This window comes from Salmo salar, chromosome ssa07, assembly GCF_905237065.1.
Source record: "Salmo salar chromosome ssa07, Ssal_v3.1, whole genome shotgun sequence".
Classification (NCBI taxonomy): domain Eukaryota; kingdom Metazoa; phylum Chordata; class Actinopteri; order Salmoniformes; family Salmonidae; genus Salmo; species Salmo salar.
The window spans coordinates 25,436,261-25,459,625 of NC_059448.1; the positions used below are offsets into that span (position 1 = coordinate 25,436,261).

A 23,365-nucleotide genomic window follows, 5' to 3' on the forward strand; every position below is an offset into this window, starting at 1 on the left:
TGTGAGAAGTAGTGAACGACTGTACACATCAGGAAGAAAGAGATAATTGGGACATAACCCCTCACTGGTATCCCAACAAGGCTTCTAATGTTACCATGCTCTCATGTCTGAAAACCATTTCCATGACCTCTGATCTTTTTGATTTCCACTTTGTGCCAAGCTGGTGTCGATTTCATAACATTTTAATTGCAGATTCAATGTTGAGCCGAGTGGCGCGCATTACTCGTTTGCAGATGATTCCTTGTTTACCAATGGCGGACACACACAGCATCTGAGAGCTGGGGAGAGGCACGCCGATAGAATGGCTCCATCTGTGGCATTTTGATCTGTAGGGCTTCCTCCTACCCAACCACAACACCCAACAACGTGTCTGTCTCCAGTGACTACTGTTTTAGACGTGCATGCATCACTGTGCTCTATATCCAAAGCCCTGTACATACTGACTGACTATGTCAACTGAAATAGGTCCCCGGCCGTCCAGACACAGCCAAGCGTGTGAGGTGAGAGGGGGAAGACAATAAACGTCGCGCAGGCAAAGGGGAAGTGGGAACTCAATCTACTCCACCAAGGTAATGAAACAAAGCACCGTTCCCGTCCCCCTCTGACTGTGCTTTGACCAAACTCCCACCGCCATCACCACCACCCCTCCGTAGCTCCCCACTCACCTGCGTTGACATTGCCAAAGCTGGAGGGCTTCTCTTGGGGGTGGGGGGGGTCACTGCTGCTGCGATGTCTCCTACCAGACTTCCAGTGAATTTTCCCGTCTCTCGCCATGCAGCACCTACAGTGGACTGTTCCGTCAGTCTCTCTCTGTCGTGCTGATGTGTGTGTGTGTTAGAGCGAGAGATTGTGTGCTTGTGCTTTACTTTTTGTGTGTGACTACATGTTTAATAGAGTGAGCCAGTGTGTGATGTCTTTGATGTGTTGAGGCTTGGCACATATGGATCTCCTGCTCCCGCTAGTGACTCCTACACCGCCGTATTCGCCACCCCTCCTCCCAACCCATCCCCCTCTGTGCCTGTCCGCCGTACACAATGCTTGCCGCCTCCACCGCTGCCATCTTGGATCTAGGCTGTGTTCTGTGGCTCTGGCTGCGGATCAGCTGCCCCCAACTGGCCACACCCACCCCTGGCTATGGCTGTAGCTATAGAGACCTAGTGAATGACAATGGACACAGTGTATGGTGGCCTAGTGGGGTCGCTTGGCTGGTAAGAGTATTACCCGCGACGGTAGAGAAAGCGAGACACCCCACTCCCTATTTTTATTTTCTGATCGGGGCAGGCCCACTCTGGTCTACTGATTGCCCCTGCGGAGGGGGTGACCCAGGCCGAGAAATCTCACTGGCTCATTTTTTTTCTGGTTGGTCGGGGCAAGCGAGATGGGGACAATAAATAGACTAAAGCCAGATGTTCCCTTTCTCACATGCCAGACATTGGCCGCCTTCCTCTGCCCAGGCATTGCTGATGCATACCTTATCCTACAACGCCTGGATAGGTAATGTGATTAGCTGATACTTGAATTATGTTATAGCAGTCAGTCGATGACGTGGCACGTAAACATTGGTTGATGCATGCAAGGGAATGCAACCTATATGGAGGAACTGAGCTCGCGCGGGAAAAGCATGCTCACGCGAGAGATGAAAAATCACACTCAAACAGGAACCCTTGACCATTATTGTAAAATGGTTAACGGCCAGAGTAAACTCTTATTTATCCACCATCTTTGGTATTCATAAAACAGACTTTGTAGGGAGAGTTTTTGCTTTGCAAGAACTGTGATGCTGGGTTTGCCATGACTATGGGGGTTAATCACTGTTCACTACCAACACCACCAGCTCCTTCCAGTTTAATCAATCAATTCAAGACTAATAAAGCCAATAAATTTACCTCCCTCTGAAGAATAACATTCATGTTTTTTTTTTTAACACAGCTCCCTATGGCCCTATCCAAAATGTCCTATAAGACAGACGAGCCCAGTAAGGGTTAACTACCTGCAGATTCACTGCAATCTCAGGACTCCTATAGGATTTCTTTGGTACGGGGACTATTTCTCTTCACTTCAACCGGCTGTACTTGTTTGTTGTTCTGTATATATGTGTGTGTGTATCTGTTAAGAATCTCCCTCTGTTAGGATGGCTGAACACACACACACTTGTCCGACATGTTCACTGAGCAGCTGAGAGGTGCGTTGCTGGCGGCGGGCAGAGACTTGACAGGGAGAGGGCGTGGTCTTCCTGTCTCTGTCTGCTTTACCACTGAAAAGGATGAAGGATGGATGGATGGGAGGAAGCTGCGTTGGTAATGTAGGGATCTCCAGCTCTGATCCCTGCCTGTTCCCTTAAACCCATTCTGTCCTGATCTTAGAGGAGAAAAGTAATCTAGATGTTTTCAAAATGGTGGCTCGTGGAAAGAGGGGGTGGGTTAAGAGAGTTTCGCCAGTAACCGGAAGGTCTGTGGTTCAAAACCCCCAAGCTGACTAGGTGAAAAATGTGTCTATGCCCTTGAGCAAGGCACTTAACTCTAATTGCTCCTGTAAGTCGCTCTGAATAGGATTGACTAAAATGTTAAAAGGTTCACCAGTACTCGCTTCTCTGAGCATTCAAACTACAGTATTGCTTCTGCACAAAATGGACTAACTAAAATAACTAATCAGGATGTGGGGATTTCCCCCCCACATAGTCCCCTTTTCCTCTCAGACATGGACGTGTGGAGTCTGACTCTAGTGCTTGAGCAAATGCAGTCAGCCTTGTATTGCTGAATTCCCCCTGGCCTGCTCCCTATTAGCTCACACTGACTGGCAACCATATGGCTGCAGCGTTTAATCACTGCTCCTGTCCTGCTCTACCTCGCGCTGCACAACACAGGACAGGGAAGCCAGAAATGCTGCCTTACCAATAGAATCTCAATTCCGAATTTCGCCCCTCTTTCCTGAAATGTGCGCTTGTCCACTCCCCTTCAAGGAAGGGGGGGGAAGCATTGGATTGTTCTAGACAAGAGTATACCGTATATCTAATACCAATCTCTATATTTTACATCTTCAAGGAGTGAACGAGTGCACACTTCAAGGAGAGCGGGGAGAATTGGAATTGGGCCACAGTTTTGCCCCCATGGTAGTCGCCAGTCCACTGTCAGTCACACTTAACATTGCTGCCCAAATAATACCTAGTCACATCAAATATTATATTCTCACATGCAAGAACTTGTAACTACGCTGTAACTAAGTTGACTTAATTAAGAATCTGGGGCAAGTCAAGTGTAGTTACAGTGTAATGGTGTGCGATTTCATCTGGTTAAAGAAGATACTATTTATAGTCCTACTACGATATAAAGGCAACCTAATGTAAACTGTTACCTCAATTGTTATCTAATAGCTATGTTCTTATAGTCTGAGTGATCTAGTTTCTCTTGTTATTGGAGGAGACATTTTTGTATGCCAAACTGGATTGTTAAGGTGATGTTTTTGCAAATATCAATGTTGAGTAATTTGGTACTTCAAGTGCATTTACAGGAAAAAACAAGTGCAAAGAATCAGCATGCTTGAAGGAGATGACGGGGGACATTTTAATGGTGCAAAATTGTTCAAAGATGCAAGAAAATATTGTAAAACTCATAATCCAGCAGTGTTATACATTTCTTCAACAATGTGCATTATAAAAGCGATTTATTTAACTAGAGTTTAGTACAAGGAGCAATGCATGAATAGTGTCCTTTTTATAACACACAATGCTTGAGAAGTCTAATTTCATCACAATGCCAGATTGAGTTTTACTGTGTTTTTGCACAGCTTTAAACTACTTCGCACCATGAAAATGTAGCCTTAAATGTTTAATGACAATGAATAACCAAATTTCATAGAATTATGTATACTCCTTGCATTGCTTATGTCTTGAGGCACTGTACCGTCTGCATGGTTGTACCAAATAAATGAACAATTTTAAAATAAACTTTTTCATTTTCTCTTTAAACATAAATAGGCTAATTTTAAAAGCTTATAGCAAAAATATGGTAATAAAGCAGTGCTATACACCTTTTTATGTTATTTTTTTGTGATATTTTTGATGTAATACTGTAGGCCTAGATCACTTTGTTTGACAGTATTATGCTGTTTAGCCTACTGACATTTTACAGCTGAGCTGTCACTGGTGTATCAGCCAAATATTGAGAAGTCAACTGCCGTCAGCTGTTCTTTGATTTCTACCTCCGAGTCACAGCACTTTATATAGGCCTTGTCATGTCAATGTGCCATCTGGATATGTGACCTTCACAATACTAGAGGCTAGGCTAGCCTTTTTCAAACCTCACCTCAGGGAACCCCAGAGATGTTTCATAATTTAGTTGTAGCCCTGAACTAACACACTTGACTCAAATGGTCTAGGGCTTGATGATTAGTTGACACTTTAAATCAGGTGTGCTAGATCTGGAATAGTTCAAATGCATGGAAAAGCTGGGGTTCCAAGAGGAGAGGTTTGAGAAAGGATGGGAGAAAGCCTATCCCTGTGAGTTTCCAGGATTCGTACTGTCATCTTCCCGACAATTATCCTAAAATGTGCTGTGTCAGTATAATCCTTAATGACACATGCATCTTGGAATAAGATGTCGTTGTAAGGACATTCAAGTTATCCGAGGTCTGTATTGTTTATCATTGTAGCCAGTGTGAGGGGTATAGCGGTATACAGACTACAGCCTGAGAATAGAGGCGCACCAGAGGCAACAGGTGCGGTCCACAAGCTGTAGTTTACAATCTTCTTCAGTAAGGGGTGTGATTGACTTCTCCATCCTCCTCTCTCAAGCCTCCCTGCCCCGGGATAGGTCAACTCTCCAACCACAACCCCACCCATCGCACCTTTTTAGGGTCAGACCCTGACACCCGCCCGCCCGGGTTCTCATACTTATTGGGGTGCGGTCACGTGTGCTACTTTTGACCAGGAAAGTAGCACCGACCAAGCAGAGTTTCTGGTAGTGGGAGCTGCACCTCTGCCGCAGTCTGTACTCTGTCGCCGCGTCTCTTGTTTCTGCTGACCAGCACACCTGACAGACAGTGAAACCTCAAGCCCAAGGAGGGTTTCATCTGGTATCTACAAGGCTTAGAGTGCGCAAAAACCTCGTTTCTGTTCTATATAATCAGAGGGGGTACTAGAAACCCTAGACGGCATTATGATGGCTGTCGAAACCCAAGCGCAATATAACACCTCGTATATGATGAGCGAGGAGCATCAGTATATGTCTCCGGAGGATGAGTGGGACAGGGACCTACTGCTGGACCCCGCCTGGGAGAAACAGCAGAGAAAGGTACGTTCGGTGCCGGGCTGTGAGTAAGTCAACGGTTAAATGTTGGCTAGAGCGGCTCGTTGTGCACCACGGGCATTTGTGCGTCTGGCTTGAGTCCAGACATCCCGTTGTGTATGTTTTATGAGTGCCCAGAATCAAATGGTTGACAGTTACAAAAATCCCTGTAAAACGTATTAAAGTTGTCAAGTGAAACAGGGGGAGATAAGGAGTTGGCGCACGCACCTGCTCCTTTTCAGTTCTGGAAGCTATGAGCAGAGCGGTTAGATATTTCAGACGCGTAACGTTCTCAGGGTTATCTTTCACTTACCCCCAACAGGCACACGAAGACAGTCTCAAAATAAATATATATACCCCTCACACATTTAAACTAAGCGATAGAACAAATAGGGACTTTCAAGAAGTCACCATGCGCAATAGGCAGGCCCAACTCAAACCATTTGCAGAATCTCTAAACCAGCGTTTCCCAAACTCGGTCATGGAGACCCCAAGGGTTGCGCGTTTTGTTTTTTGCCCTAGCACTACACAGCTGATATTTTTAATAATCAAAGCTTGATGATGATGATGCAGCCCTTAGGGTCCCCAGGACCAAGATAGGGAAACGCTGCTCTAAACTATGCTTAGACCTACCAGTCAAAAGTTAGGCCCACACAATAAAAGTAGGCCTAAATACCTGTAGAGAAATATGTTGATATATTAAAAGTTGAGTGCTTTTAAAACTCTCGCTCAAAACTACTCCAAGTTGTCTCTCTGAGTTCGTTTTTTTATTTTGGGAGTGCCGCTTATTTTTCTGTGCTTGAGGTGGCAACATTTTAGTGTCTGGAAGTGTCATGTAGCCTGGATGAGAGCGTCTGCTAAATGAATAAAATGTCAAATAGGCCTAGAGAGTCGCGAGGGGACTTGGGCCCGCCCGTTGTCTTGGCGATCAGCCGGCCTCGTTGTGCTCGCGGACATGGATGACAGGTGCATTTAATGAGCCAGAGCTGTCAAACCTAAAAGTCAATGGGCTGATGTGACAGTTATGATGTATGCCTCGCCTGCCTGTGCTCTATGGCCTGGCCTAAACTTGGAATGGGACAACCATACCTCAATAGTGAATTCATTGAGCATAATGACTAAACCGCTAATAAATACACGTTCGTCACCTCAGCTGTCATAGGCATTCATTTCTGATATGTATATTCTATTACCATTGATTTATCAGAAGACATTTTCTGCTTCTGACAAGATTTTGTAGAATGTTCATGTACACCTTTAAAAGAGTGGTCTGAAGTTGGGGGATTGTAGTCCTTGCATACAGGTCTGACTCTCTGTCTGAAAATATCTTTGGCCTATTTATATTTATACATAACTAGCCTACTTGGGTTGATTGGCATCTTGGGAGAAGGTGGATACTGTACATAACATACATACAAACATTAATTAGGAAACACATAGAAAATGGAATCTGTTCTTTTTCTATGGAACTCCCCTGTCTCTTTGATGCAAAAGTTTCCTTCGCACAGTGACTGTACTGGAGCTCACATGGCCTTAAGGGTGAGAGACGTCAACAGATGGCCAGTCAGGCAGCGGCCAGAGAGGATGAGTGAGAGAACAGAGAGGCGGAGAAGGGGAGAGACGACTCGTATAGAAGTACACCGACAGGGTTAGTTTCAGGCCTACAAATAAACCTGTCCTAAAAATACGCCTGAACTCTTTCTGTTCCTCCCCTCCCTCCTCTCTTTCTCCCTGCTTCTCCCTCTTGTTCTCTCTCTCTCTCTCTCTCTCTCTCTCTCTCTCTCTCTCTCTCTCTCTCTCTCTCTCTCTCTCTCTCTCTCTCTCTCTCTCCTACACCCCCCCCATTTTTCCCAACAATATAGTAAGCCTCCTGGCCAGTTCCCTCACCAACAGTCTCTCTCACACCTTCTCTGTGTCCCAAGAAGTTGTTGAGGTGGTGCAATGTCACTTTCTGTTTTGTTGTTGTTTAGGTAAGATGATAGGTCATTTTTATGAGAGGAATACACAAATATTTGATCCACACACCCCAGAAAGGCTGTGTGAGTTCAACTCTATGACTGGCCTGGGTGATTGGGTCACTTTAGCACGTAAAGAACAGCACACACACACACATACGAAAGAAGCTTAAGAAGCTGATGTCATATCATCAATATAGAAAGCGGCATCATTTTGAGGTGAAATGAATCTGAGAGGACCTCACCACCTGTTCTAACCCCATGTTCCAAATTTCTGTGGAAAAACACCCGACTGCAGGCAGGCGCAGTAATAAAGTGTTTGTCAACACACTGTGACTCTGTTGAATATGATACAGCATTAGAAATATTACACGGCACTCCTTTCACTTTGAGAGGGTTGAATTTGTATATTTCACTTGGTCCTAAGAGGTGAAGTAGTATGGCCAATCAAGGTTTAGACTGCAAGACTGTGTTAGCCTGCTGAGCTAATGCAGGCTAACACAGTCTCGGGGAGCTAACGCAGGTCTTCTAGTCTCAAGGCAAGGTTTCTCATTACTCGAGCATGGTTTACCGAGCCACCTCCGTTACAGTTACGGTAGTTAACATCTTACAGTGGTGTTACAAACTATATCTGAACATGGACCGCCTAAGGAGTTCAGAATGAAAGGATGATGAATGAGAGGAAGGTATGAATGATTCTTATTCACACCACCCGTCCTGTCTCTGGCTATAGCTCAGTCATAACAATCCTTTTCTGCAAATAGAGAGCTATGAAGCTATTTCCTGTGATACGATACAGTAGTTTTATTTATCTACTAACATGGAAAATGATTTAGTCAGGTCGGCTTTCATGGAACTAAAGATAATGTCAACTGCAGTAAGCCTATAAAGGGATTGTGTATTTCGGTTAGCTCTGTGTGTACCAAAAAAGGATATTATAATGATATTTGGCATCTACACTAAAGCCCTAAGGCGAAACAGAAAATAGATGAAGTTTACAGAGCAACACTTCAGCTTTAAGTTGAAAAACATATTAGTCTAATGAACACTTTATTAAGAAGTTACTCCCTAACATTACAAAAATAAACTTTAATTTACACCACATAGTGTTAAATTGGCCAAGGAGGGCCCCATCACTGCAGTGAGGACAGGATGTGGACTATTCACACTCAACAGATGCCAACTTAATATGATCAGGGATGACCATTCCCCTGTGGCTGGTAGACCTGCACCTTCCAGCCTGTGAGACTGCTGCTATATACAGTGTATTCTGAAAGTATTCAGACCCCTTGACTTTTTCCACATTATGTTACGTTACAGCCTTATTCTAAAATTGATTAAATTGTTTTTTTTCCCCCTCATCAATCTACACACAATACCCCATTATGACAAAGAAAAAACGTTTTTTTTATACATTTTTGCCAAAAAGAAATACTGAAATATTACATTTACGTAAGTATTCAGACCCTTTACTCAGTACTTTATTGAAGCACCTTTGGCAACGATTACAGTCTTGGGTATGACGCTACAAGCTTGGCACACCTGTATGTGGGGTGTTTCTCCCATTCTTCTCTGCAGATCCTCTCAAGCTTTGTCAGTATGGATGGGGAGTCCGGGCTCTGGCTGGGCCACTCAAGAACATTCAGAGACTTGTCCCGAAGCCACTCCTGCGTTGTCTTGACTGTGTTCTTAGGGTTCTTGTCCTGTTGGAAGGTGAACCTAAGCCCCAGTCTTATGTCCTGAGTGCTCTGGAGCAGGTTTTCATCAAGGATCTCTCTGTACTTTGATCCGTTGATCTTTCCCTCGATCCTGACTAGTCTCCCAGTCCCTGCCGCAGAAAAACATCACAACAGCATCATGCTGCCACCACCATGCTTCACTGTCGGGATGGTGCCAGGTTTCCTCCAGACGTGACACTTAGCACTCAGGCCAAAGAGTTCAATCTTGGTTTCATCAGACTAGATAATCTTGTTTTTCATGGTCTGAGAGTCCTTTAGGTGCCTTTTGGCAAACTCTGTCATGTGCCTTTTACTCAGGAGTGGCTTCCATCTGGCCACTCTACCATAAAGGCCTGATTGGTGGAGTGCTGCAGAGATGGTTGTCTTTCTGGAAGGTTCTCCCATCTCCGCAGAGGAACTCTGGAGCTCTGTCAGTGACCATCAGGTTCTTGGTCACGTCCCTGACCAAGGGCCTTATTCCCCGATTGTTCAGTTTGGTTGGGCGGCCAGCTCTAGTAAGATTCTTGGTGGTTCCGAACTTCTTCCATTTAAGAAAGATGGAGGCCACTGTGTTCTTGGGGACCTTCAATGCTGCAGAATTTTTTTGGTACCCTTTCCCAGATCTCTGCCTCGACACAGTCCTGTCTCTGAGTTCTAAGGACAATTCCTTGGACCTCATGGCTTTGGTTTTTGCTCTGACATGCATGAAACAGGATGCAACTGAGCTCAATTTCGAGTCTCATAGCAAAGGGTCTGAATACTAATGTAAATTAGGTATTAGGTTTTTTTTGTTGCTAAAATGTCTAAAAACCTATTTCCGCTTTGTCATTATGGGATATTGAGTATAGATTGATGGGATTATTTTTTAAATGTAATCAATTTTTAAGTAAGGCTGTAACATAACACAATGTGGGCAAAGTGAAGGGGTCTGAATACTTTCCGAATGCAATATATATAGGTTATATATAGGTTAGCATATGCCAGACAATTACTCAGCTATCTAGCCAGTTAGTTAGCAGCTGAAAACCCGGAGTATGTGATGTGATTCACTCGGCAGTGAACTTATTCCCCATAGGAAGAGGCTCACTCTCTCATGTTGCTTCGCAAGTGGCACCTTCCCTATATTGCAATCTACTTTGGACTAGAGCCCTGTGAGCCTGTAGTGCTGCACTAGTGCACTATGCAGGGAATAGCGTGCCATTTGGTATGCAAAACCTCAGTCAGTGTTCAAGGGCTTGGCATGGACACTTGAGAGCTCATATTTGGGTAGTGGATATTGATCCAGCAAGACAACGATCAATGATTGTTGTGGTGGATACTCTCTTTATAAGGCCTGTAAGCTGATCAGGGAGCTCAAGGCAGTAGGCTTTGATGGAGTTTGTGTGTGTGTGTGCTTGTATGTGTGGGAAACAAACACTGCCTCTTGAGCTCTCATGGTAAATCCATTTTCCTCTTATGTCTCTGTGTCTTATTTTAATGCAGTAGTAACAACTAACACTTCACAATTCATTTTTCTTCCATTTCCCTCATCTCTAGTTCCCAAAATGTGTTACTGAATTGACAGAATGAATTTCCATGGAAACGGACCAACACAGGATCTAGCAGAGATTAAGGGAAAATATATTTTTTTCATCTCAACGTCTATTTACTACTCTCTATTTATGTGATATTGTATGTATAGTTATTTAGAATGTTTAATCCCTATCACACTTTGACTTAAAAAAATTCATCCAATGGAAGTTTTGCTACAAATCAGATTAAGGGTTTTGATGGAATACAGTAGTACTGTAATTTACTTGTAAATCTCATCCAAAGGATTTTGAAACTGATTAGGATGTGTCCCTTTCACCCAGCCTGGTCTCATAGACTAGACGTAACATAGTAAACATAAGTCCGGGACACTCAAATTAGTATGATATGTTATGTTTGGTATGTTTACATAAGACAGATGGTCACTTAAAGCAAAAACGAAAGTAGGGTGGTTGGTCGGGGTGGATGGGTGGGTTGCGAGTTCGAATCTTATCAGGGACAACTTTAGCATTTTAGCTAATTTGCAACTTTTCAACTACTTACTACTTTTTTGCTACTTAGCATGTTAGTTAACCCTTCCCCTAACCTTAACCCTTTTAGCGACCCTTCCCCAAACCCTTATCCATTAACCTAACTCCTGAACTTAACCCTAACCCCTAACTAACCCCTAGCCTAGCTAACATTAGCCAGCTAGCTAACATTAGCCACCTAGCTAGAATTCGTAACATAGCATACGTTTTGCAAATGCGTAACATATTGTACATTTTGCAAATTCATAATGTATTGTATGTTTTGTACATTCGTAACATATCATACAAATTGTAATTCGTAACCTATCATACAAAATGGGTGATGGACATCCACACGTTAATACATACCATATGAAACGTAACATATCATACTAAATGGAATGTCTCGGATTTACGTACAGAATAATAAGTAATGCTCCGAGACCAGGTTGTTTCACCTCACATTCTCATCAATCTCTGGTGACAAGCACAGTGACAAGCTTAGCCTATGCAATGTGTTTTCTCAGATATTCATGGTCTGGATGATATTATTAAGTCCCTTTTAACAATCTGCTCTCCAAAAACTGTTGTTTATTCTGTCATTAGTTCTAGCCAGTGAAACTCACCGACGTTTGTTTGATGAATATCTCATCTATCTCATAGGTCTCACCCACATAGCTGGGTAAAGTTCATGATGCCATTGTCCTTATTAACAAGGGGCCCCAGGACCAGGGCAAGTGCTCTTTTTTCCTGTCATCCAACAAATGTAAACACTTGGAGTTTGCTAAACGGCATTGGCACTTAGATTGGAAATGGTGCCATGGTCAGATGACATGAAAATAGAGCTCGTAGGCCACGCACACCAGTGGTGGGTTTGGTGTTGAAAAAAGGAGGCATATGCAGAAAAGAAACTCATAAAATATGGTGGTGGATCTTTGATGTTATGGGGCTATTTTGCTTCCACTGGTCTTGGGGCCCTCGTTAAGATAAACAGCATCATGAACTTTACTCAGTACCAGAACATTTTATCTAAAAACCAGTCTCTCTGCTAGGAGACTGAAACTTGGCCGCAAGTGAATCTTCCAGCAAGACAATGACCCCAAGCACACATCAAAATCCCAAAATAAATTGTTAATTGAGCACAAAATCAACATTTTGCTATTGGCATCACAGTCCCCAAACTTATTGAAAACCTATCGTTTGAATTTAAGAGGGCAGTCTATATCAAGGATCTTGAAATATTCTGTATGGAGGAATGGTCTAAGATCCCTCCCAATATGTTCTCCATTCTCATAAAACATTTTAGAAAAGGCTCAGTGCCATTATCCTCGCAAGGTGAGGTATTTAAAGGTATTGAAAACAGGGGTACCAATAATTTTGACTCCTATTTTTCTTATATATATTTTTTATTACTTGTTAAACAAAATCTTTCTCTGAGAAATTGTATTTGTATAAAATTATTTTATTTGAGCGTACGATATAGATTAGTATTTGTATTATTTATTTTATGCAGTCATTTTGCTCCTCTTTATCAAGGATGTCAATAGTTTTGGACCTGACTGTATTTACTTCGGCATATTTTTATAAGAAGTCTACCGGAATCGACAAGCCTTTCTAAGTAATTTGTTTTTATTGTTCTATCTTTTCTCCTTCCTTACAATAATTACAAACATTTTGAAACAAAGTTCATCCTGCAAGTGAATGCAAGACAGAACTGAACTGGCCAAGAGAACCTTGTGTGTGTAGGGAAAAGGCGAGGTAAGAGAGAGAGAGAAAGAGAGAGAGCTTGTAGTGAGATCAGATGGCAGTTGCTATTCCAGAAGCTGTGTCCATGTAGGGAGGCTTCTATAAACTGCCTTAGTGGAGCTAGGAGCCCTGGGAGGCCACAGGAAGGGCTGAGGAGTGAGTGTGTTCTGTGATGCCTCCTCCAAGTGTGTGTGTGTTGTTGGGGGCGCTAAGACGTGAGGTCACAGGTATTCCATGGTGTGGTAACGGTAAAGGGACACCGAGGCGCCACAATCCACAGGGAGAAAGAAGATATGATGGGGGGGAGGGATGGAGGGATGGATGGAGCGAGGGATGGAGGGAGGGATGGAAGAGTTTTGTCATGGTTTACTCTGTATCTGAGGCAAAAATCCACAAATTAAGTCGTTCAATGGTCTTATTACTTGTTCATTTTGGATGATAATCCCTGGTATCTCTCCATTGTATCGGATGCCGCCGTTGGCACTGAAGATGGAAGCCTGTCATAGCAGCTGTGTGTGTGTGTGTGTGTGCGTGTGCGTGCGTGTGTGTGTGAGAGTATCTAATATGATATCAGAATCCTGTTTAAAGAGGCAGAAGTCAGAACAGAACTGATACGCCTGCTGAAATTAGACCCCCTCCCCCCCCCACACTCATATAAGACAGATGGTCAGCTGTAAATCCTACTCCCCACTTTAACCAATTTATCCCCTCTGCAATCATCAATCACAGTGCCCAGGGCACATTAAAAAAAACACACACACACACACACACACACACACACACACACACACACACACACACACACACACACACACACACACACACACACACACACACACACACTGTGAAGCAATGGGACGGTTGTACCATGCTCCGCTCTACGTTCCCATACCGTATGCTCCTGTGACCACTAGAAGGCCCAGTGTGTTTGACATTTAACCTTAGAGTCACTCAGTCAAGCTGCAGGAGGGAGAATAGAACAGATAAACACTGGAATGGAATGGAACGGAACGATATATGATGGAATGATGATGTTTAGTAGAATGGAATGGAACAATGGAATGGAATTTATTTCATCTCTTGCCCTTTAATAAAACCATTGATGCAAACAGATGGAAATACATTATGATTAATATGTCAGATGTGTAACTGTTGGTATGACTCTCTGCAGGTGCGGGTCCAAGTGTTGTGTTGGTCATAGTCGTACATATTGTCACTTTGATTGTTAATACCAGTCAAGTACTAAAGCTTGGAACGGTCAACCTCATAAATAAGCAACACACAAACACCATATTATAGAGAACTCATTGTAAACCTGTGGCATTTGGTCTATTTCAGATTTCCTGTCTAAAAATTGTTTTCAGAACAGAGTTAAAGAAAAAGGGCAGCATTGTTCATCCTGATGCACAAGTCAAGTTGAGTGTGTAGAAATAGGCCTCTATCTCTGTTTTCTTCAGTATCCTTCAGTATTCAGTTCCTGCATGGCTGTTGCTGTCAATGAGAATATGTTCTCAGTCAACCTCTCTGGTTAAATGAATGCAAATTAAGGATGGGCATTCTCTCAGATGTGGGTCAATGAGAGGAGCTTCACTCGATGCTGTAACTGCTGAAATAAGCGTTAAATACAGAATAATTAGCAACGGGCCATCTCTTAGACGTGAGAGTGTGGGGGGGGCTTCAATTCGCTCCACGCTGTCATCAGGTGTGCCACCTGTTGCTTGGAGCTGGCTGCCCTTGTGCCCAGGGGGTGGCTGGCAGCTGGGACAGAGCTGGGTTGGCAGAAGAGGAGTGCCCGCTAGCCGCTACACTCAGCCTGCCAACGCGAGGCTAGTCAAAGCCCTTGATCCTCTAAATGTAGAAATATTAGGCCTGGTGTTTAGAATGCTGGCCCTCAGTGTCTCTGGATGCGTCCCAAATGGGACCCCATTCCCTTTATAGCGCACTACTTTTGACCAGACCCCCGGGGCCCATTACTTTTGGGTCAAAAGTAATGCACTAGGTAGGGAATAGGGTGCCATTTGGGACACTGAACATCCTGACATCTTTACTTACAGTAGCCATAGTAGTATGAGTTACCATACCCAATCACAGGGATGGCTAACTCTGGAAATTCCATCAGTTGCTACAGACTTATGAAAAAGAGCTTTTAGTTTTTTGGCACCCCATGTATGGAACAATCTTCAGAGTTCCCTACAAATTGATGTATTGGTGCCTTTCGGGCAGTTCAGAGTGTTGATTGAAGACATATTTTTGAGGAATGGGATTGTTTTTCATGAGTTTGTCTCTTTTTGTACTTAATTCTTTTGTATTATTATATTTCTTATTGTGTATTTTTGTGTCATTTGTTGTGTAATTCTAAGATGCAGGGCTCCCTTGCAAAAGAGCTGTCAATGGGACTCTTTCTTAAAATAAGGTAAAGTAAAATAATGTATTTGAAATCGAAAACTATTTTGAAGATCTACAGTATCTTGAAAATAAGACATTTGACAGTGTGTGTTATTGCCTTCCCATTATGTCTGACGTAATGGTTGTTCGGGATTCATGGAATTGCTGGAATTGGAGGTTGAAGGTGGGGTGGGAAGGTCGGGCTAGGTTTCAAGTTTTAATAGTTGTATGTACGGGATACGCAAGGTATACATCGCCCAACAAAATGCTTACTTGCAGGGGGCTCAGTTCTACTCTTATGTCATCGTCCCAAAGCGTCCCGGTGGCAGCGGCAACCAAGTTCAAGCCTTAGGTCTCCGTTAGGCGGATATTTAAAACCCTCATGAGGGGAAGACGGGGATGGAGGGATGTGGTGAGGGTGGTGGGGTGTCACTCCAAAAGCTGTCACACCTGTTGTATGGCCAAGCCTCCCCTCCCCTCCCCTCCACTACCTAACACTGTCTAATGAAACTCAAAGGAAAAATAGTTGACATTCCACATAAATACATTACAAGTAACCACTGACAACTGGCAACCACTGACTCTTTCTGTCAGCTGTAAAAAATGTAATAAAGTAAACTTATCCACCCGTACGGTTTTTACAGTACAAAGTATTTTCTCAGTAGTTAAACCCATGAATGTGTGAATGACATGCACATAGCTTATGTGTGAATGACATGCACATAGCTTTCATGTGAATGACATACACATAGCTTACATTTACATTTACATTTACATTTGTCATTTAGCAGACGCTCTTATCCAGAGCGACTTACAGTAGTGAATGCATACATTTCATTTCATGCATTTTTTGTATTTTTATAAAAAGCTTTCAAATGAAACAAGCAATTTTACACACGGTAAAAAGTAGTTATCTTGACAATACTGCGTTCCAAAAGTGTAGCAGATTTTAACATTAAACATGTTTGGCTTTACCTTAGGCATCCCTCTCAAGCCCTGTACACTGAGAAGGGACAATAGCAGATAAGGTCAGCTCTAGCAGAGATACAGTGAGCTCAAAGTATTGGGACAGTGTGTTTTGTTTTGGCTATGTACTTACATGTGGAGGACAAAGAAAAGAAGCCAAGTATAGCATTTGGTGATGATGATAATGAGGGGTTTTAAGGGCTTGTCAATCATAGGCTATAAAATACACTACATGCTCGTCGAACATCTCATTCCAAAATCATGGGCATTCATATTAGAGGTCGACCGATTAATCGGCATGGCCGATTTAATTAGGGTCAATTTCAAGTTTTCATAACAATCGGTAATCTGCCTTTTTGGATGCCGATTACATTGCAATCCATGAGGGGACTGCGTGGCAGGCTGACCACCTGTTACGCGAGTGCAGCATCAAAAGGACCTTGTGGCTGCAAGGAGCCAAGGGAAGTTGCTAGCTAGCATTAAACTTATCTTCACATAATCACTAGTTAACTACACATGGTTGATGATATTCCTAGGTTAACTAGCTTGTCCTGCGTTGCATATAATCAATGCGGTGCCTGTTAATTTATCACCGAATCACAGCCTACTTCAACTTCGCCAAACATCAATGCCTTTCTTAAAATCAAAACACAGAAGTACATTTTTTTTAAACCTGCATATTTAGTTAAAAGAAATTCATATAGCAGGCAATAATAAATAGGGGAATTGTGTCACTTCTCTTGCGTTCAGTGCAAGCAGAGTCAGAGTATATGCAGCAGTTTGGGCCGCCTGGCTCGTTGCGAACTGTGTGAAGACCATTTCTTCCTAACAAAGACCGTAATTAATGTGCCAGAATTTTACACAAATAATTATGACATAACATTGAAGGTTGTGCAACGTAACAGCAATATTTAGACTTAGGGATGCCATAAAATACGTAACGGTTCTGTATTTCATTTTGTTTTCGAAATGATAGGTTCTGGATTTGACCAAAGGCTTGTATTTGTGTGTTTATTATATTATAATTAAGTCTATGATTTGATATTTGATAGAGCAGTCTGACTGAGTGGTGGTAGGCAGCAGCAGGCCCGTAAGCATTCATTCAAACAGCACTTTACTGTGTTTGCCAGCAGCTCTGAGCAATGCTTGAGCACAGCGCTGTTTATGACTTCAAGTCTATCAATTCCCGAGATTAGGCTGGCTATACTAAAGTGCCTATCAGAACATCCAATAGAAAATAATAGATCTCCCCATGAGACCCTCTCCGGGATACCGTCTTCTGGGCTCCGGGTCTTGCTGTAGCCTGCGGGGAACAAAAACTGAGCTCCCTCCTTTTATCTCTGGAACTGTCTCCAACTATACAGGAGTAACCTTTCTTCCCCCAGTCCCTTCTCCCGTGTGCTGCCCTTCTGGCAGCTTTATGGGACTCGTCCAGCTGGTGAGCAATCAGCCCTTGGTTACTCACCAACCACAATAAGCCCAAATTAGTCCCGGCCGGAGAGCCCATCGAGACCTGGCACGTCCAGCAGAGGGAGCCATCGCCTCGTGATGTAGACTCCGTCTGTCACCAGGCCTCGACGAGTCTCCCCCTGGTGGCTGACCTGCTGTACCCCACAAAATGTATAAAATTCGTCTGATTAATCGGTATCGGCTTTTTTTGGTCCTACAATAATTGGTGTCGGTATCAGCGTTGAAAAATCATAACCGGTCGACCTCTAATTCATATGGACTTGGTCCCCCCTTTGCTGCTATAACAGCCTCCACTCTTCTAGGAAGGCTTTCCACTAGATGTTGGAACATTGCTGCGGGGACTTGCTTCCATTCAGACACAAGAGCATTAGTGAGGTCGGGCACTGATGTTGTGCGATTAGGCTTGACTCACAGTTGGTGTTCCAGTTCATCCCAAAGGTTTTTGATGGGGTTGAGGTCATGGCTCTGTGCAGGCCAGTCCAGTTCTTCCACACCTATATCGACAAACCCTTTCTGTATGGACCTCGCTTTGTGCACGGGGACATTGCCATGCTGAAACAAGAAAGGTCCTTCCCCAAACTTTTGCCACAAAGTTGGAAGCACAGAATCGTCTAGAATGTCATTGTATGCTGTAGCTTTAACATGTCCCTTCACTGGAACTAAGGGGCCTAGCTCGAACCATGAAAAACAGCCCCCAGACCATTATTCCTCCTCCACCAAACTTTACAGTTGGCACTATGCATTCGGGCAGGTAACATTCTCCTGGCATCCGCCAAACTCAGATTCGTCCGTCGGACTGCCAGATGGTGAAGCGTGATTCATCACTCCAGAGAACGCGTTTCCATTGCTCCAGAGTCCAATGGCAGTGAGCTTTACACCACCCTAGCCGACACTTGGCATTGCGCATGGTGATCTTAGGCTTGTGTGCAGCTGCTTGGCCACGGAGACCCATTTCATGAAGTTCCTGATGAGCAGTTCTTGTGCTGACGTTGCTTCCAGAGGCAGTTTGGAACTGTGGCAACCGAGGACAGATGATTTTTACGAGCTTCAGCACTCGGCGGTCCCGTTCTGTGAGCTTGTGTGGCCTACCACTTCACAGCTGAGCCTTTGTTGCTCCTAGACGTTTCCGCTTAACAATAACAACACTTACAGTGACTGGGGCAGCTCTAGCAGGGCAGAGAAAAGGTCACAGATGTCCTTTTCATTTATTCTGACAAATCATGCTTAATATTGATAAGTGTCGTTGTTAGGGATGGGTGTAGTTGTTAGCGATAGGTGTAGTTGGCATGGACCTGGTGTGAAGCTAAGGTATGGCTTTCATGATGGATGTAGTTGCCATGACAATCTGTCGGTCGGTTTGGTTGTTAGGTTATTTAGACTTTGTTACACTTTGGTTGTTTACAGGTTGGTTGTTTACACTTTGGTTGTTTACGGGTTGAGCTACAGTACATTATTTAGGATGTACTAAGAGTTAGGTGGGACGTATAACATAGCATTGTAAATGTGCGTAAGGGTGCGCGGGTGTGTGTGGTGCGCATGTGTACGTATGTGTGTGTGTGAATGTTCTCTTCCATTGTCCCCACACCGGTGAGTTTGGTAAAGCAGCTATGTATGGCTTTGCCAAGTGTGGCTTCTCTCCAGACTGATGGGACTATTTATAATTATAAAGACTGCTGTTTCTGTTTTTATACACGGCATCATACCTCATCAGGATGGTACTGCGTGTGTCCGAGCGTGTGTGTGTGTGTGTGTGTACCTGCGTCTGTGTGATTCATACCACAGACACCTGTCTGTCCAGGTCTGTCTCTCCCTGGCCTATCCCACCTGTTCTATAGTCATGTGTTGGCCTGGACTGGACAGAGGCTGTATTTATATATACGGTCAGTGTGCTCACACTGGGTGGACACACACACACACACACACACACACACACACACACACACACACACACACACACACACACACACACACACACACACACACACACACACACACACACACACACACACACACACACACACAGTGCGGCCAGCCCTGCAGACATTGTTACCAGATTTATTTTACACTGCTGTTGAGCGCTGATACAGGAATACTCCTGTCCTGTTATATTTAAGGAATTAAGGCATGAGCGGTTGTGGTATATGGCCAATATACAGTGCCTTGCGAAAGTATTCGGCCCCCTTGAACTTTTCGACCTTTTGCCACATTTCAGGCTTCAAACATAAAGATATAAAACTGTAATTTTTTGTGAAGAATCAACAACAAGTGGGACACAATTATGAAGTGGAACGAAAGTTATTGGATATTTCAAACTTTTTTAACAAATAAAAAACTGAAAAATTGGCCGTGCTAAATTATTCAGCCCCCTTAAGTTAATACTTTGTAGCGCCACCTTTTGCTGGGATTACAGCTGTAAGTCGCTTGGGGTATGTCTCTATCAGTTTTGCACATCGAGAGACTGACATTTTTGCCCATTCCTCCTTGCAAAACAGCTCGAGCTCAGTGAGGTTGGATGGAGAGCGTTTGTGAACAGCAGTTTTCAGTTCTTTCCACAGATTCTCGATTGGATTCAGGTCTGGACTTTGACTTGGCCATTCTAACACCTGGATATGTTTATTTGTGAACCATTCCATTGTAGATTTTGCTTTATGTTTTGGATCATTGTCTTGTTGGAAGACAAATCTCCGTCCCAGTCTCAGGTCTTTTGCAGACTCCATCAGGTTTTCTTCCAGAATGGTCCTGTATTTGGCTCCATCCATCTTCCCATCAATTTTAACCATCTTCCCTGCCCCTGCTGAAGAAAAGCAGGCCCAAACCATGATGCTGCCACCACCATGTTTGACAGTGGGGATGGTGTGTTCAGGGTGATGAGCTGTGTTGCTTTTACACCAAACATAACATTTTGCATTGTTGCCAAAAAGTTCGATTTTGGTTTCATCTGACCAGAGCACCTTCTTCCACATGTTTGGTGTGTCTCCCAGGTGGCTAGTGGCAAACTTTAAACAACACTTTTTATGGATATCTTTAAGAAATGGCTTTCTTCTTGCCACTCTTCCATAAAGGCCAGATTTGTGCACTATACGACTGATTGTTGTCCTATGGACAGAGTCTCCCACCTCAGCTGTAGATCTCTGCAGTTCATCCAGAGTGATCATGGGCCTCTTGGCTGCATCTCTGATCAGTCTTCTCCTTGTATGAGCTGAAAGTTTAGAGGGACAGCCGGGTCTTCTTAGATTTGCAGTGGTCTGATACTCCTTCCATTTCAATATTATCGCTTGCACAGTGCTCCTTGGGATGTTTAACCTCTATGGGCTAGGTGGGACGCTTGCGTCCCACCTACGTAACAGCCACTGGCAGCCTGTGGCGCGATTTTCAAAACGTTAAAAATCCTATTACTTCAATTTCTCAAACATATGACTATTTTACAGCTATTTAAAGACAAGACTCTCGTTAATCTAACCACACTGTCCGATTTCAAAAAGGCTTTACAATGAAAGCAAAACATTAGATTATGTCAGCAGAGTACCAAGCCAGAAATAATCAGACACCCATTTTTCAAGCCAGCATATAATGTCACCAAAACCCAGAAGACAGCTAAATGCAGCACTCACCTTTGATGATCTTCATCAGATGACAACCCTAGGACAATATGTTATACAATACATGCATGTTTTGTTCAATCAAGTTAATATTTATATCAAAAACCAGCTTTTTACATTAGCATGTGACGTTCAGAACTAGCATACCCCCGCAAACTTCCGGGAATTCGCTAACATTTTACTAAATTACTCACGATAAACGTTCACAAAAAGCATAACAATTATTTTAAGAATTATAGATACAGACCTCCTCTATGCACTCGATATGTCCGATTTTAAAATAGCTTTTTGGTGAAAGCACATTTTGCAATATTCTAAGTACATAGCCCAGGCATCACGGGCTCGCTATTTAGACACCCGGCAAGTTTAGCACTCACCATAATCATATTTACTATTATAAAAGTTTGATTACCTTTTGTTGTCTTCGTCAGAATGCACACCCAGGACTGCTACTTCAATAACAAATGTTGGTTTGGTCCAAAATAATCCATCGTTATATCCGAATAGCGGCGTTTTGTTCGTACGTTCCAGACACTATCCGAAATAGTAAAGAAGTGTCGCGCGCATGGCGCAATTCGTGACAATAAAATTCTAAATATTCCATTACCGTACTTCGAAGCATGTCAACCGCTGTTTAAAATCAATTTTTACGACATTTTTCTCGTAGAAAAGCGATAATATTCCGACAGGGAATCTCCTTTTCGGCAAACAGAGGAAAAAATCCCAAAGGCGGGGCGGTCGGGTCACGCGCCTAAGCCCAGTGTCCCTTGATCGGCCACTTGAGAAAGGCGATAATGTGTTTCAGCCTGGGGCTGGAATGACGACATTCTGTTTTTTCCCGGGCTCTGAGCGCCTATGGACGACGTGGGAAGTGTCACGTTAGAGCAGAGATCCTTAGTAAATGATAGAGATGGAAAAGAAGTTCAAGAAATGGTCAGACAGGCCACTTCCTGTAAAGGAATCTCTCAGGTTTTGACCTGCCATTTGAGTTCTGTTATACTCACAGACACCATTCAAACAGTTTTAGAAAATGTAGGGTGTTTTCTATCCATATGTAATAGGTATATGCATATTCTAGTTACTGGGTAGGAGTGGTAACCAGATTAAATCGGGTATGTTTTTTATCCAGCCGTGTCAATACTGCCCCCTAGCCCTAACAGGTTAAAGCTTGGGAAATCTTTTTGTATCCAAATCCGGCTTTAAACTTCTCCACAACAGTATCTCGGACCTGCCTGGTGTGTTCCTTGTTCTTCATGATGCTCTCTGCGCTTTAAACGGACCTCTGAGACTATCACAGAGCAGGTGCATTTATACGGAGACTTGATTACACACAGGTGGATTCTATTTATCATCATTAGTCATTTAGGTCAACATTGGATCATTCAGAGATCCTCACTGAACTTCTGGAGAGAGTTTGCTGCACTGAAAGTAAAGGGGCTGAATAATTTTACACGCCCAATTTTTCAGTTTTTTATTTGTTAAAAAAGTTTGAAATATCCAATAAATTTCATTCCACTTCATGATTGTGTCCCACTTGTTGTTGATTCTTCACAAAAAATTATAGTTTTATATCTTTATGTTTGAAGCCTGAAATGTGGCAAAAGGTCGAAAAGTTCAAGGGGGCCGAATACTTTCGCAAGGCACTGTACCACGGCCAAGGGCTGTTCTGGATACAGCCCTAAGCCGTGGTATATTGACCATATACCACAAACCCCAGAGGTGCCGTATTGCTATTATAAGCTACGTTTTGTCATACCCCTGGTATACGGTCTGATATACCACGGCTGTCAGCCAATCAGCATTCAGGGTTCGAACCACCCAGTTTATAATAATAAAAGGATAGGGGAAGGGGATGCGTCCCTAATGGCAACCTACTCCCTTATTATTGCACTTGGGCCTATAGGACTGGTAGTGGGACACAACCATGGAGTCTAGGATGTGATGTTTGCATTAGCAATCATGTGGATCAGGGTGAGTTTGTTTTGGATTTACATCTAGCTATGTCATAAAGGGATAGTTCATAATTCTTTGTCAACACAAGCCAATTTTTGATGGTTGGGATTCCACCTAATATGTTCACACAGAGGTGTGTCAGTCTTAAAGGGATAGTTCACCACCAAAAGTAAAGTTAGCCAGACATGTCATGTTGAGCTGAGTCCATGTCCACTATTGATGAAAAAGTCTGAGAAACTGGTTTGAACTGTC

At 43.3% G+C, this 23,365-nt stretch overlaps 1 protein-coding gene across 2 annotated transcripts in view; it reads left to right on the top strand.

The window, feature by feature from the left end:
* The first annotated feature begins 4,909 nt into the window (after positions 1 to 4,909).
* The window catches only part of LOC106608893 (alpha-actinin-3), a 37,635-nt gene continuing 19,179 nt past the window's right edge, over positions 4,910 to 23,365 (top strand). For both annotated transcript variants that reach the window (XM_014207088.2, XM_045721775.1), the window contains exon 1: positions 4,910 to 5,288. In XM_014207088.2, the coding sequence (XP_014062563.1) occupies positions 5,154 to 5,288 (135 nt within the window). In that variant the 5' untranslated portion in view covers positions 4,910 to 5,153. The remainder of the gene's footprint in view (positions 5,289 to 23,365) is intronic.